Source organism: Nanorana parkeri, unplaced genomic scaffold (genome assembly GCF_000935625.1).
Source record: "Nanorana parkeri isolate BGI_ZX_2015 unplaced genomic scaffold, ASM93562v1 scaffold80, whole genome shotgun sequence".
NCBI classification, from domain to species: Eukaryota; Metazoa; Chordata; class Amphibia; order Anura; family Dicroglossidae; genus Nanorana; species Nanorana parkeri.
The window spans coordinates 1,639,648-1,655,499 of NW_017306348.1; the positions used below are offsets into that span (position 1 = coordinate 1,639,648).

Below are 15,852 nucleotides of genomic sequence, written 5' to 3' on the forward strand. Positions count from 1 at the left end.
GACCTGTGCTGGAATGGGACAGGCCTCCCAGCATCCTCCGCTCACACTGGATGGAAAGGAGGAGGGAAAGTTCCGGATTGGCTCATGCTGCGCTCCGGTGGGTTGGATCAGAGACCAGCGCAGTAGGGGGGTGTGGTCGGGGAGGGGCGTGGCTACCAGGGCTCACCATCTGCCCTGCTTACAAACATTTGAGTTGTGCGGAGCACGAGGTGGAAGCGTGATCTGGGACGATCAGAACTCCTGTGTCGGCAGGAGCCATCAACATGCCGTCCAATCTGCTGAGCCCCTTCCACGAGCTGGATGCCGATCTGCCCAAGGTAGAGCCCAGAGCGAAGTTTGGCTGCGAGTTTCTTTGCAGATCGGTTCTGAGTGCGTGTGCTTGCAGAGATGTCTCTGAATGCATGGCAGTGTGCAGGACTGGCTCCTATAGCTTGGATTGCATGGCAGTGTGCAGGACTGGCTCCTATAGCTGGGATTGCATGGCAGTGTGCAGGGCTGGCTCCCATAACTGGGGATGCGTGGCAGGGCTGGGAATGCATGACAATGTGCAAGACTGGCTCCTATAGCTGGGAATGCATGGCAGTGTGCAGGACTGGGAATGCATGGCAGTGTGCAGGACTGGCTCCTATAGCTGGGAATGCATGGCAGTGTGCAGGACTAGGGGTGCATGGCAATCTGCAGGGCTGGCTCCTATAGCTGGGAATGCATGGCATTTTGTGGGACTGGCTGCTATATCTTTTGAATGAACGACAATATAAATGTCTCATTATGACTGTGCATGCAAGATTTTCCAAAGGGGCTGTGCATGCATAGCTCTCTGCAAGATGGTCTCTAACTTTCTTGGAATCACGCTTCTCTGCAGGGCTGTCTCTTTACAACTATAGATACACAGCTCACTGCAGGGCTGTCTCTTCTAAACTTGGGCTCTTTGGGACAGTGAATGCATGCATCTGATTTTAGTTCCTCTATCGTATACATATAAAATCTTGGCTTGGGATGTGTTTGTCCAGAAAGTTCTTTTTGTATTTGCTTGAGGCTCCGCAGTCTGTGAAGTCATGAGATTTTGTATGAGTGTGGTCTTTGTAATGGTCTGCAGTGCCAACTCTGTATAGTACACAAAGCTTTGGGGTGTTTTAGAGGAACATTGCTTTCCAAGAAATGCTGTATATGATGGTGATTGTGGAGGCATGTGACCCACCTGTGTATGCATGCCCCATAGCTGCCGACCTATGGCTGTGGAGGCCAGTGACCCACCTGTGTATGCATGCCCCATAGCTGCCAACCTATGGCTGTGGAGGCATATGCCCCATAGCTGCCCACCTGTGTATGCATGCCCCATAGCTGCCAACCTATGGCTGTGGAGGCCAGTGACCCACCTGTGTATGCATGCCCCATAGCTGCTGACCTATGGCTGTTGAGGCATGTGACCCACCTGTGTATGCATGCCCCATAGCTGCTGACCTATGGCTGTGGAGGCATGTGACCCCCTGTGTATGCATGCCCCATAGCTGCTGACCTATGGCTGTGGAGGCATGTGACCCCCTGTGTATGCATGCCCCATAGCTGCTGACCTATGGCTGTGGAGGCATGTGACCCCCTGTGTATGCATGCCCCATAGCTGCTGACCTATGGCTGTGGAGGCATGTGACCCCCTGTGTATGCATGCCCCATAGCTGCTGACCTATGGCTGTGGAGGCATGTGACCCCCTGTGTATGCATGCCCCATAGCTGCTGACCTATGGCTGTGGAGGCATGTGACCCCCTGTGTATGCATGCCCCATAGCTGCTGACCTATGGCTGTGGAGGCATGTGACCCCCTGTGTATGCATGCCCCATAGCTGCTGACCTATGGCTGTGGAGGCATGTGACCCCCTGTGTATGCATGCCCCATAGCTGCTGACCTATGGCTGTGGAGGCATGTGACCCCCTGTGTATGCATGCCCCATAGCTGCTGACCTATGGCTGTGGAGGCATGTGACCCCCTGTGTATGCATGCCCCATAGCTGCTGACCTATGGCTGTGGAGGCATGTGACCCCCTGTGTATGCATGCCCCATAGCTGCTGACCTATGGCTGTGGAGGCATGTGACCCCCTGTGTATGCATGCCCCATAGCTGCTGACCTATGGCTGTGGAGGCATGTGACCCCCTGTGTATGCATGCCCCATAGCTGCTGACCTATGGCTGTGGAGGCATGTGACCCCCTGTGTATGCATGCCCCATAGCTGCTGACCTATGGCTGTGGAGGCATGTGACCCCCTGTGTATGCATGCCCCATAGCTGCTGACCTATGGCTGTGGAGGCATGTGACCCCCTGTGTATGCATGCCCCATAGCTGCTGACCTATGGCTGTGGAGGCATGTGACCCCCTGTGTATGCATGCCCCATAGCTGCTGACCTATGGCTGTGGAGGCATGTGACCCCCTGTGTATGCATGCCCCATAGCTGCTGACCTATGGCTGTGGAGGCATGTGACCCCCTGTGTATGCATGCCCCATAGCTGCTGTAATTGGTATCGGCGAGTGCCGGGAAAAAAGTATCGGTACCAAAATACCGGTATCGGTGCATCCCTAGTAGATGGCATTGCCAAGTTGGTTGAGGTTCCAGAGTGGTTATCCTTTTTAGCTATCCTACAGGAAGCCACTGATCTACAGCAAGCTCCAATCTGCAGCCAATCTGAAAAGTATGAACATTTTTCAGACCAGAGTAGTAATGAAGCCGATTATATTGTAGGTATAATGGTCAGCAATTTCACCCCCTGAAGGGGTCTTGATGACTGGTTGACCATTGGACAGGGCTGTGTTCACTTGGCCTAGGGTTAGTTGAACTTCTTGAACAGTGGACCAAAGTCAGTGGAATTAATCAAGGGGCCACAACATGTCTTCTGAGGGCCACAACTACTTATCTTAGAAAAAGATTACAGCATTTTAGCCTGTGGTGACACCTTGGTTTGATCAGCCGCTCAGTAGAACCTTTCTATTGCTCCTCCGATGCTCCCTTTAGCCACCTTGAGCAAACTAAAATTCCCAACGCTTCTGTCTTTGCCCTCTTCCATATCACGGTGCTGATGCCTTGTCTTTGTCCCAGCGTTGTCACATGGGGTGAGGAAGGAATCCATAGCCAGGTCCTGACAAGTTTGAAGCTTAGCCAGGGCTTTCTTTGTTTACTCCTGGTGACCAAACCCAGGAAAGGGGAGTATGTGCTTATGGGGAAGGGGTGGAGGGGTTTAAGTGGTCCTATTTTCTTTGCATTGGCAAGGTAAAGGGTCACTTTACAGGGGCTATGGAATTTTGAAAGTGGCTGTACTTTAAATAGATGGTAAACGCAAGAGTTAAATCTCAAATACATTCAATCACCTTAACTATTAACAAAAATGTATCTTGTATGGGTATCACTCGGCTGTAGATCACTGAATTGGAGCTAACACTGTCCTTCCTTTCTGGAGGGTGGCCACTTTTGTTCCCCGTGTGTGTTGTAAAGTAGCCACCGCTCCACTCTCGCTCCCGTGACAGACTACAATCTCATGATTAGTTTACTAAATAGTATTGAGCTTGTATTGCAAGCCAGTGAGGCTTGCAAAGGAGCAAGAGGGGCTGTATGTGGTCCAAAACACACAAGTTTGACTTTTCATATGGGCTTAGTGGTCCCTATAGACCAGGTAAAATTAACTCATGGAACATCTGTACAAACCTGGACATTTGCCTTTGATGGAACATTTTGTGCTAACTTCAAAAGACTGATAGACTTTCTGTAGTTGGTGGGCAGTTTCACCTCCCTTTACCGGTCACTTGGCCATACATAGCAAAGCGATCCTCCAACTGGCTACATAACCTCCTTGCTAGATTGCCTTTAGTGTTCCTGGCAGCCTTCCAGACCTGTTCACTAATATTGCCTTTTCTAACCAGTTAGGTATAGGTTAACATTCTACAGCTTATCCCCTCTGACCTTACTGCATTGTATTGTGATAAGGTTGTCCGCAAGGCTAGCAGGAGTGCCCACAACAGATCCCCTTTGGAGTGGGTGTTTTTACATGTATTAATAGGGCACATGTGACATGTCAGCATTCCCAAATCATACTTTATATTTCTTGCCTGCTATGCTAATTAAAAAGTGCTTTCCAATATTGTAGACTGTAGAGCCTGTTTTCACTCAGACCATCTTTGGTTGGTCTGCAAAAGGCATAGCCTACATAAGTAAGTAAATATGGCTTCTCCCATGTATTTTATATAGTTACAAACCATACATGAAACCAATGAAATGAGATTACAATTTAGAAATCAGGTTGGCAGTGAGAGGCATGTACTACATGCTAATCAAGGCCTTCTGAACTTTACAGGGCTGTTAATCTAACATGTTTTAGGGTGCTGTAAGCTTCAAGTGACACTTTCAGGCAACCCTTTTAAAAGCACTGCCTAACAAAACTCGCACAGGATGCCTATTGTTATCGGTCAGACAACCTTCTTCTGTGTCCCTCTCTGATTTAGCCTGTCACTGGTGTCAGCTGTCTGGCCCAAGCCATGTCCAAGTGCCCTTTTCCTATCCAAAGAGTACTTCTGTGGCCATTATTCACTCTAGGTGAATAGAATGGAAACTGGTGAGGTTTTGTGCAGAAGTAAGCCAGGACTCTAAGCTTTTCTGGTTAATAAAGTTCATAGTAAACATCTTGTACGCTCTATTCTTGAGAGTTCGAAATGGGTAACAGGATCACTTTAAGAGGGGAACTGCTTAGGGAGAAGCAGAGAACTGGAAGCCCAGCAGTGTGATGTTCTTTTATAGTCCAGTGGGCAAGTAGGTGACGCAGAAGACGGCAAAACCACATCGATGAATAGTGGTATCAACATCATGGGTGGCACAAATATTTTGCCAAGTAAAATGGAAATGTATTTTACCTTTTTGTAGCCATTCGGACTTCCACTTCATATATCTGGTAATGAGAAATTCAAAGATGGTAACATGAATGGGGAAAAATGACACATGAAACGGTTTATAAAGATAATCCTGCTTTTTATGTTTTAAGTGGCCCTTAACAGTTCTTTTTCTTATCCCACAGGATTTTGTGTCCCTGTTTTCTGGGGTCAGCCTGAAAAGTGCTGTGGAGGAACAGCCCAGCACACACTCCTCCTGTCCAGTCAACCTCAATGACGATGCAAAAAGTAAGGAAATCTCAACTGACTCCACTGCTTGGCCACTGCAAAGTCCATGGTGTCGGGAGGCTGAGTTGCCTTCTTTACATCCTCTGCGTCTCATCCCATTCCAAGCGGATCGCTCTGTGAGCATGATCGAGGAGAGCAGGAAGACCTCAGCAGCAGCTAGGCTGCCTTCATCTCGCTACAAGACGGAGCTCTGTCGCACTTTCCACGAGAGTGGCTCCTGCAAGTATGGCTCCAAGTGCCAGTTTGCACATGGAACAGCAGAGCTTAGAGGGCTGAACCGTCACCCCAAGTACAAGACAGAGTTGTGCAGGACTTATCACACAATTGGCTTCTGTCCGTATGGTTCCCGGTGTCACTTTATCCATAACGCTGAGGAGCAGAGGTTCAACAGTGGCAGCAGAGGACACAGACCACCTCTTTTAAGACACAGCATCAGCTGTTCAGGCATCCCTTCATCATCTTCCTCCTCCTCGCTCTCCCTTTTTTCCTCTTCCATAGCCTCTTCCCTCTCCTCCCTGTCTCCCTTTTCTCCATCCAGCCCGGTGACATTACCATCCAATCCTTTTGCCAGTGTTGGTCCTTCATCTCCAACATCTCCTCCTCCTGTCACACTGAACCTGCCATTATTTAGGTCAGTGTCCCCTCCACGACCAAATGTGCAGAACACTTTGGCAGGTGGATTGCAGCTACAGCTCTCTCCCTGGAAGAGAGGTGACCCTAAGGGAGAGGAGAGATGGGATTCCTTGTCTCATCCAGAGAGTGAAGAATCTGCGTCAGCTTTTGCTAACTCGCAGGAAGCAAAACGCCTCCCCATCTTCAGCTTTCTTTCAGACTAAGACTTTTTCAACCACTCAGGCCAACCAACAAGGCGTGTAGTCAGTTGCTTGAAACTGACTGCACACAGTTGTTAATTCTTCTTCAATCCTGATGCAACAAAGACTGATTTTTTGTGTATTGAAAATATAATGTGTAGATGTGATGGGTAAAACCAAGGTCCTTGATAATTTAAATGCAAAGTCTTTAGTCTGATCCTAGCTTCTGATAATTGGGGGGAGAGATTTATCTAAATCAGGATTTGGGTAATTCTAGTGTTACTTCTTCCTCTAAGACCTACAGTCCTTTCTTCTTATTGGCCCAATCAACTGTCAAACAGATGGAGGGGCTGATTGGGTGTAGTACAATTCTTCTTTTCCGTGCTATACATTGACTGTAGTAAAAGGAGGAAGTCATGCAGCCTCTTTGTAATCTGAGGTGTTCATACTTTGGCTTTTAGCAGCATGTAGTTGGACCTGTCAGGATTGTGCATACCCAGCTTGTATACTCTGTTGGATATGTTGGCTCCTTTTTTGGTTGGCCTCTTTTTGTATGTAGTTGCCCTATCAGTGCCTATAAGGTTTACTTTTAATCTGCTGCTTAAGTTTTTGTTTTTTATTGATTGGTTCTGTCCAATGGTCATGGAACCTGCAGTCTATGACCTGTTCTTATGCTATCTCTAGGCCTTAACTGCTGCCCAGCAGTGCATTTATTTCATGCTGACTTATAAACTGGTGCTGTGAGATTTCATTGGTTTTTCTAGCACAAATGGTCAGGACTGGACAATTCTTAGGCACACTGCCTACCCTAAAACCATACAGCTCTGTTTTTTTTTTTTTTAAGGTTTTTCTATTGTTGGTAGATGCTATTTTTATCTCTGTATTTGCATGGGAGTACCCAGGTCCATTCACTTGCCAAATCCATTGAGGTTTTGCACTACCTTGTGTCTTCTGGAAGATGTAAACCAGATTAAAAAGGAACTAAGACTTCACCTGCTGCATGGGGAGTGCAGAGGGGATATTGGAACTCTTGAGACCCTAATCTTGAGATTCCCAATTTATACTAGAAGCATTACCATAACTGAAATATCTTTTCTTGGGCTGACCCTTTAAGGCTTCCTGCATATGGGTGCTCGCAGTACCCTATGCCCATATGTTACAGGCAAGTAGTGTCGTCTCTCCTCCTTTTTGCCTCCCACTTTTTGGGAAAGGGTCATATGCATAAACCGTAGTCTAAAATTACCAGCAGACTCCTGGGGTTCTGTATCCATTCATGCCAGGGATAAAAAATTGGCTAACCCTGAAGGATTGTTGCGTACAAACACCATGTTTTTTTCTGGCTCCAGTTTATAAGTTGCCCTTTCTATATTTATGATGGTTGCCTTGACTTAACCCACGACTTCACTTGGACAGTGTTTTTCTATGAGTGAGTGCTTTGGGTTAGTGTACTTGACACATTTTATTGGGCAAGTCCATTTTGTCTGAAGGGGTGTAACAGATGGAATGTTGTGCTCTCTATGAGAGCACTTGGTATTGCTATACGCTGGGCAGCTAGAAGTAACTATTGAGTAAGGATGTATCCCCTGGTGGTGTACCTGTTATCAGCCCAGGTAGATCTACTCTCTTAGTGTTAAAAGCTGAAATTCAGTAGTTGTGCCGTTAACCAAAACTTTTTTAATCCCGTTTTTTTTTGTTTTGTTATTGCATAGTGTGTTATGGGGGGGCTGTGGGTATTTTTTTTTTTTTCCTCCTCTATCCTATCTTTTTTGTGTTTAATGGGTCATAACTGGGCTTTAGTAAAATGTCTGAAGGATGAGCAGGTTTAGTTGCCCAAACCAACCAGATAATGATTAGTTTGTCTGACAGAATTAAAGTAATTAGGATGCAGAACCAGAAATCTCAGTTTTTTGCACCCCTCACTAATAATACAATGGCGCATTACCCACGCGGGTTTGGTTGTACACAGATCCTGCACGCTAACATGGCCCTGTCCCCAAAATGCTGATATCTTGAAGGAAGCCTAAGGCTATTATACGGTTTAGATTATGGGGGGTGGGGTGGAGATGAAGAGGGAAAATAACCTATTACTGGGTCTGGTACATGGCAATATAAGTTTTTTTGCTTTTTGTTTATTTTTGGGGGGGAAAAACAAACCAACATTTGGTTTTGAAGATACAAGGGTATCATCAAAACAATGGCTTATATTATGTCTAATAACTAAAATATTATTACTAATGTATATGTGCCTTAAGGGCGACTAGGACAGTGCTTCCTTCAGACATTTTAATGCATTAAGCCCATCTAGTGTGTCCCAAGTGTATCTGTGCATATGCAGAATATAGGTAGGCACTTTGTAGCCGGTTTACCTGTAATAAGGGGCATTGCGTTGTTTCCAATACAGCTGCCTTATCTCTACAAGTGACAGAAAAATGTGTGCAAAGGTGCCTTTCAACTCCTCTGCTGTGTCCTATTTCAGGGCAGTGATGACATCTCAGTTAAACAGATTTTGTTTCCATTTCACTGCCCCGGAAGTAGATGACCAATGTCTAAGGGCAGCTTTAATAAACAGTGTGACTTCTAGGGGTAGAGCGTCCTGTTCCGGATTACGGAGGAGGCCTTGTTGCATGGTTGCTATACTGCAGGGCTGGACAAATCTCAGGAGCCAGGTAGCCCATGCTCCTTAAAGATGACAGCTGGTGCCCACCCTTTTGAGGTTTTCTCTAGTTGTCAATGGAGCTGGCTCCTAAAAAAAAAAAAAAAAAAAAAAAAAAAAAAAAAAAAAAAAAAAATCCTGCTGGCTCCTGGATTAGACTGGTTCCTGAATTCCATGAATTGTCCACCCCTGTTATACTGCAACATTGGATTCCCAACAAGCCTCCTTGAGCTTTCATTTAGTGTCTAGCTTTAGAGTTGGATGTGTGCATGCCACAAAGCTTCAAGCCTTGCAGGCTTATTTAGTAAGACCGCTCCTGGCAACCAGCTAGAATACAGCAAACTGAAATCTGGTTGCCATGTGTTACTGCTCTGTATTGAGAAAGCCCTTCAAAAGTGCGGTAATGGCCAGATGCTGTTGATGTTGCGTAATGACTATAGTCCAGCACACACTGTGATTGGGAACAAGTTGCTAAGCAGAACAAGTCTCTGATGGGAGCTACCAACTTTCTTACCTCATTCTAGTTCCGAAGCAGCTAGTTCAGTTATGGTTATTCCTAATAGAAGTTACTGCATTAAAATTGGTGTAATCCCAGTGTTTGCTTCCTTTTAAAATCTTCAGAGACTGTTTTGGAACCCATTCCCTTTAAGGCTTCCGCTTAAAATATAAAAGGTAGGGCCCAGGCTTGACCATGTCTGAAGGAGGAAATTGATTGTTGTGGGCTACCTTTTCCTTCAGGCATTGAGTGTTCGGGGGACAGCTTATTAATTTGCGAATAACGTTTGCCTTGCGTCTTGCCTGGTGGTGACTGTCTTGGAGAAGTTACTGTATCTAGGTACAAGACCAAGATGGCCATTTTTATAGTTGCAGACCTTGGCATCACTCCTAGCCATGTTTATTGGCTGCATTGAGTGATCGTTTAAAATGGAGAATCCAATGCTGTTTTTCTGTGGCCTTTAGGTCCACAGTTGTTGATCAAAAGAAACAAAGTATTAGTGTTCATTTGTTTTTTTTCTTTAAGAGTTAGTAAATTATAATTAAGCTTTAACATTTTTCTTATTTATACTTCTAGTGGTGGTAGAAGGTGTTGTAGTGTCAGATCTAATTTATTTTTATCTTCAGTTTGTAGGCATCAGTCTGTCAGTTTATATGTAAGCTCAGATATACGGATATTAACTATACCAGTAGCTCATAGAAGAAAATAAAGTTGTCTTGACATTAAGTGGTTGATTGTGATTTTAAAGCAAACCTCTGAGAGCAATACTTTACTAAACCGCTTTAGGAGGTAGCCGCCGGCAGAAGCTGCTTAGAGGGTCACCCTTGTTGGAACATGTCCATCATCTGAGACCCCCCTGAGATGTCTCCACTTCCTCGTAGTGGAGATGGGTCACGCCCCACCCCTTGCACAATACTATGTTCAGTGCCTGTCACATGGTGAGTCTGTGTAGGCAGATCTGTGAATGAGAATGTGTCCATGACTTGGAACTCCCTGAGATGTCTCCACTTTGTGGTGATGTGTCGAACCCCCATCCCACAATGGTATGCTCAGTCTCTCACATGAGTCTGTGTAGGCAAACCGTGAATGGCAATTTGTCCATCACTTGGAACTCCATGAGATGTCTCCAAGTCCCATCCCATCCCACAATGCTATGCTCCCTGTCTGTCTCATGGCGAGTCTGCCTAGGCAAACCCAGACTGAAAAAATTGCTGTTTGTTTAGCCACTTCAGGATTTTTTAAAGCTTGAACAGACCAAATCTGAAGTAGGATGTTCATGCTTACAGCTATGGTATTGGCTATCTTCTACAGCTGTTGGTTTAAGAATTGAATTGATCCCTCAGGTTTACTTTTATGCTGGCGCCATACACAAGACGATTCCAGCAACTCCCTTTCAGTTGCAAATCTATTAAATAGGTTAATGATACCTTCCACCATAGGTGACTCGGATATAAATTTAAATATTTAAACTATTGGTGGTAGGTTGCTATAGTCTGTTTGTTTCTCTAAAGCTTGTTGAGAGGGCTAGAAGAACGCCATGTGTATGACCAGCATATGGGCTTGTCAACACGATGGCTCATGGAGAAGCATGTGTACCCTGGCTCCTTTTAAAGGAAACTACCACTAAAAGAAATGCAGAGGCTGACTTGTCTTGGTGTATATCTAGTTGCTTGGCTGTCATGGTAATCCAGCCCCCTCAACACATTGCGACAGACATGGGTTAAGCATACAGCAAGCAAGGCTGGTGAAGCCAGAACTCCAAATCTGCATACCTGTTCCAGGACAGTGAGTTGGGATGTACTGAAACCATAAGGGCAAAATGACAGCCAGGTGCCTAGTGTTTTCAGATGGTGAACTGTGGCAGCCTCTGTAGTTCAGCTGGCCAGCTTTCACCCATAATGTAGATCCATTTTAATTGGGTGACCTTTAAAATTGCCAATTGACTCCTGTATGTTGATTTGTCTACAGCAGGGGTAGCAAACCTTCGGCCCTCCAGCTGTGGTGAAACTACAAATCCCATGATGCATCTCTCTTCGGGAGTCGTGGCTGTGAGAATCTTTCAATGCCTCGTGGGATTTGTAGTTCCACCACAGCTGGAAGGCCGGAGGTTTGCTACCCCTGGCTACAGGAACACTTCCTTCAGAGCCCGGGGTGTGCTTGCATAATACTCGGCTCTTTCTTCAATAGTAGTCTTGTAATTTATTCTGTCTGTTTTTATTGGCTATTTAGTATTATTTAAGGCATGTAAATGCTAGTAATTTATAGAAGCTTTCAAGGCAGCATTTCTCTGCCCTCAACTACCCTAGAACCTAATATTTTTTTGAGTATCGGTGGAAACAAATATGGTGGTTCCTGACTCTGATTAAATGACTGTTGCAAGGTTAAGGTAAATCTTTCACAAACCTGGGAATTTTCAACTGTAAAAGCTGCATGTCAAAATGATTAGAACCTCCAGAGATATAAGCAGCTGAAGTTGCATGCAAATCTTGACTTTTCCTATAAAAGCTGGCAACGGGCTCAATCTCTTGGGCTTACCTCTACTGACTTAAAGTGGACTCATTGACCATTAGGAAGTTTTAGTTGTAAGGGGTCAGGGACCTTCTACTAGTTTTTCAGAAGTCCTGATTTGCTTAACTTCAGCTTCCCATGGCTTTGGATCTTTTGATCGTTTTAGCGTCTGGTTTCTGGTGAAAGTGGCCATTGCTTATGTCCTCTTTTTTTTTTTTAATTAAATTAAATCTGTGTAGTGTTTGCTGGGTTTGTGACTGGTTTATTTAAAATGGATGGAAACACCTGACCTGCTAGCGCAGCCATTGTTTCTATTCCATTTCTAAATTATTATTGGCTATATGTTGAACAATCTTTGTACGTACCCTACTTCGTATATATTGGATGCTGCGATGGCCGTTCTATCAGCCGGTCAGGTTTAAAGCTGCCAATTTCCATGTTGTCTTAGTCCAATTAAAGAGTATAGTAACTTAAATTAACGAGTCAGATTTCAGTTGACTGGTCAGGCTAGTAAAGTTTTCTGAATGGTTCAAAGGCACTACTGCCTGTAACACGTTAATGCTACGATGCCTGTTGGCCTTCATGGGTAGCTATAAGTGGTAGATGTCTGAAAGCTTATTACCACTAACAGATTTAGGGCTTCTGGTAAGCTTGTCGTTTTCTTAATTACACCATAACAGAGATTGAGACCAAATATTAATTTAAATTTTAATTTATTTGTAAAGCTTTTCTTCCTCTCCTTTTTGCCCATGACTACAGACAAGAAAAAAAGTAAAAACTTGTAATAGGATAATATAAATCTACAATGTTGTTCCATGTTGGCAGTGATGCATTTTTTTAATTTATTTTGAGTTTTGTAACTTGTTAATACCAAATTATAATTTATTTGCTCCATGTTTTTGTTACTAATTTTATAAACCAAATAAAACTTGGTTTTATTAAACTGTTTGTGCTTTTTATTTTTTGTGCAGCCTGCATTAACTCTCTATAGTCTGTTTACAATAAAAAGGTTATTGTGGAAGATTGCATAGTCAACTGGCAATTTTTTAAGAAGGTCCTAAATTATTCCAGCCAACAGGATTTTCCCAAGTCCTCTTCCAGGACAGCATCTGAGAGTGTCTTCCCACCTGAAACAGGAATCATCCACACCAAATAAAAAGTGATCAGTACCAGTATGCCTCAGTTAATTGTGTTTCTTTTGCCTGACCATGAGCATCGCAGTGTTTATTTTCTGTATAGGCCTGCAAGCAAGTTGCAGGAGGGAGACTCAGTGGGTTCCTCCCACAGTGGCGAGAGATTACGTCCAACAAGTTTATTCTGGACCAGATTCAGTTGGGTACAGAATAGAACTGTTGAAGCTGCCACCTGTAAAATTTTTATCTCCTTTACGTCTTAGAGCATCTAAGAGCACAATCGCCAGATTAATAAAATTGGCCATCACAGAAGCATTATTGGCATCAGGATCTAGTTCCTCCGGAGAATGCGACTGCGCACACTACCAATTGCCCAAAGGATAAAATTCTAAATATTAACGACTTACTACAAAGCCATCCACAACTCTGCCCCCGGATATATCTTAAACCTTGTCTCAAAGTATCACCCTAACCGTCCCCTCTGCTCTTCCAAAGACTTTCCAGCTCCCTCGTCAACTCCTCCCATGCTCGCCTCCAGGACTTCTCTAGAGTCTCTCCCATCCTATGAAACTCTTTACCTCAACCTGTCCGACTATCTTCCACTCTGACTGCCTTTTAGGTGATCCCTTAAGACTCATCTCTTCAGGGAAGCCTATCCCACCTCAAACTAACAACTCAACCATAACGTTTGCAAACAATTCATCCCCACACAGCTACCGCCTCATGTACCACTTGCCCCTCCCTTTTAGATTGTAACCCCTCAGTGCCCTCCTTACCATCTTGTCTTGAATTGTATTGGGATTGTAATGTCTTCCTTATATTGTAAAGCGCTGTGCAAACTGTTGGTGCTATATAAATCCTGTATAATAATAGTGCCATTACAAATCTAGGTGCGCTGAGAAGGTCTTCAGGCTATCCAAACGTTTCCGGTACGCTCCTAACTTAGAGGTTTTCTACAGAAATTGGGAAAACTTCTGATAAAAACTTTTGACTTCTGCAAAATGTTTTACTGACCAGTACTTGTTTGAGGAGGCTTTTTTTTTTTTTTCTTCAAGGAGTGGACTGTTCCCACTGTGGATATGACCCTGCTTTGCAACCTGCCATGCCTGAAATGTCAAGCCTAAGCTACAAACAGGGACGACTATACCCCACCCTGAGGCCAAGATACTGAACTTTCAGAAATCTGTGCTGGGTCCGACACATTGCTTATAATATTGGATTCATTCTAGGCACAGCTGGTCTGGTGTTTTTTTTTTTTTTCCCCTCTCTTCCCCCCCCCTCCCCTGCTTCTTCCCCAAGAGAAACTTCTGAGTCTCGGTTCCCAGACACTATTGGAGGGTTCAGGAGCTTGCCAAGTTTGATTCTGCCTAAAAGCTCTTGACCTGATGGTAGCCTCCATTGAGGCAGTGCCATTCGCTTAGTTCCCCTTCAATGCAACACTGTTGTCTTGGAAGATGATCATAATAGGTGGTAACCTGTTGGGTTGAGGAGGAGTCCTAGATACTGTGCGCCAAATACAAATAGAAGTGTTGCTTCTACTAGTGCCAGTCTGTGCAGGGAAACATGTCTTCCCAATCCACATTCTGGAGCTCCAAGCAAATTGGTTGTCTCTGCAATGCTGGACACACTGATTTGCGGGCCCTCCAATCAGAATCTAGTCAGACAATGCCACAGCAGTGGCGTACAGTAGCCATCAAGGAAGAACCATAAGTCTTGCTATGGCAAGAGAGGTAGAAAGGATTCTAGCCATGGCCAATCCATGTGTGACAATGATGTCTCATGCTCCTTGAACCACTCTCACAATATCACAATATGAGCCCCATGAATCCTGGTGTTATCATCTTGGAAAATGCCTATTGTGCCATCAGGGAAGAAAAAAAAAAATCTATTGATGGAAAAACCTGGTCATTCAGTATATTCAGATCGGCAGCTGACCATTTTGTGGGCACATACCTTTGCTGAACCTTGACCTGACTAACTGTGGCAACCCAAAATCATAACAGTGCCTTAATTTTTTTTGGCCAGGCAGTCTATGACAGAAAAAACATGGAGAGTGGGAACTCCTCATTATGACAACAGTAGATGTGCAGACCTAGGCCCTCAAATGTGAAGACCTTACCACCAATAGAGTTCCTGAGAGAAACTCCTAAGCATCTAGGGCCTGTATAACCCCCTTCATTACCAGCCCATTTTTCAGTGCTGTGATAGTTTGACTTACAAATACTCCTCTGTCACACAACACTGTATCCAAAGAAATTTGATATAACTTTTTGAGACAAATAGATGTTTTTTTTGTATTTAATAACCACTGGGTTTAAAAAAACAAAACTGATGTTCTGACTTTATCCAATGGAAGGCTCTTACATATTTGCGTGCGTGCATATATATGTGTGTGTGTCTTTACATTATGTAGCACCTGAAAGGTCCATTGGTTGAGCCCTATCTAGGTTTACTTGGTAAAATAATTAGGGGATGTGGTGTTTTAATGATGGTGTTTGATCCACGAACTGATTAGCAATCTATATTTGATAGAAATAAGTGAAAAATGCAGCAAAAAACTTGAAAATTCATGCGAAAATAATATAGTTTGGACGCACAAACAGAGGTCTGTGGTTTGCCTGTGCGTTGTCAGTGCAATCCTTGGATGTTGGGTCATGAGTGGTTAACTTTATGGGGGGAGGAGATAATTGGAACTTTGAATGGTTTAAGAATTACCCCTTCCCTGCTGCAAGACATTGTCTAAACTAACTTCTAATGCCAGGATACACAACAAACATCTGTCCTGCTGCAGCCACAGCAATGCCCCCACCTCCTCCTGCCATTAGGCCCTTCTTGCGCAAATAAAATGCAAATTGTTAAACCCCCCACAAGCCCCCTCACTTAACCTATTGTCAGGGGGGCTATAATGAAGGAGGGGGCATGAAGAATACCCCCTCCCCCCATCGCCTAGGGCCTGTTCATCACACTTTTTACTGCCAAGATAGATACACAAATTTAATCCCTTTGTTTCCTTAACTCCTGTAGTGTTTTCTCTCTGGTATAGCGGCTAGTCATATGCTAATAAGGGACATTGTGAATGGCAGAGAAGGGGAAGGGGGG

General features: G+C 44.5%; 1 protein-coding gene across 1 annotated transcript; it reads left to right on the plus strand.

Moving 5' to 3' along the window:
• Positions 1 to 211: 211 nt before the first annotated feature.
• LOC108804985 (zinc finger protein 36, C3H1 type-like 1) lies at positions 212 to 6,018 on the plus strand. Its single transcript, XM_018576925.1, has 2 exons — positions 212 to 317; positions 5,049 to 6,018. The coding sequence occupies exons 1-2, from the start codon at positions 264 to 266 to the stop codon at positions 5,985 to 5,987; spliced, it is 993 nt and encodes a 330-aa protein (XP_018432427.1). The 5' UTR covers positions 212 to 263; the 3' UTR covers positions 5,988 to 6,018.
• Positions 6,019 to 15,852: the final 9,834 nt, after the last annotated feature.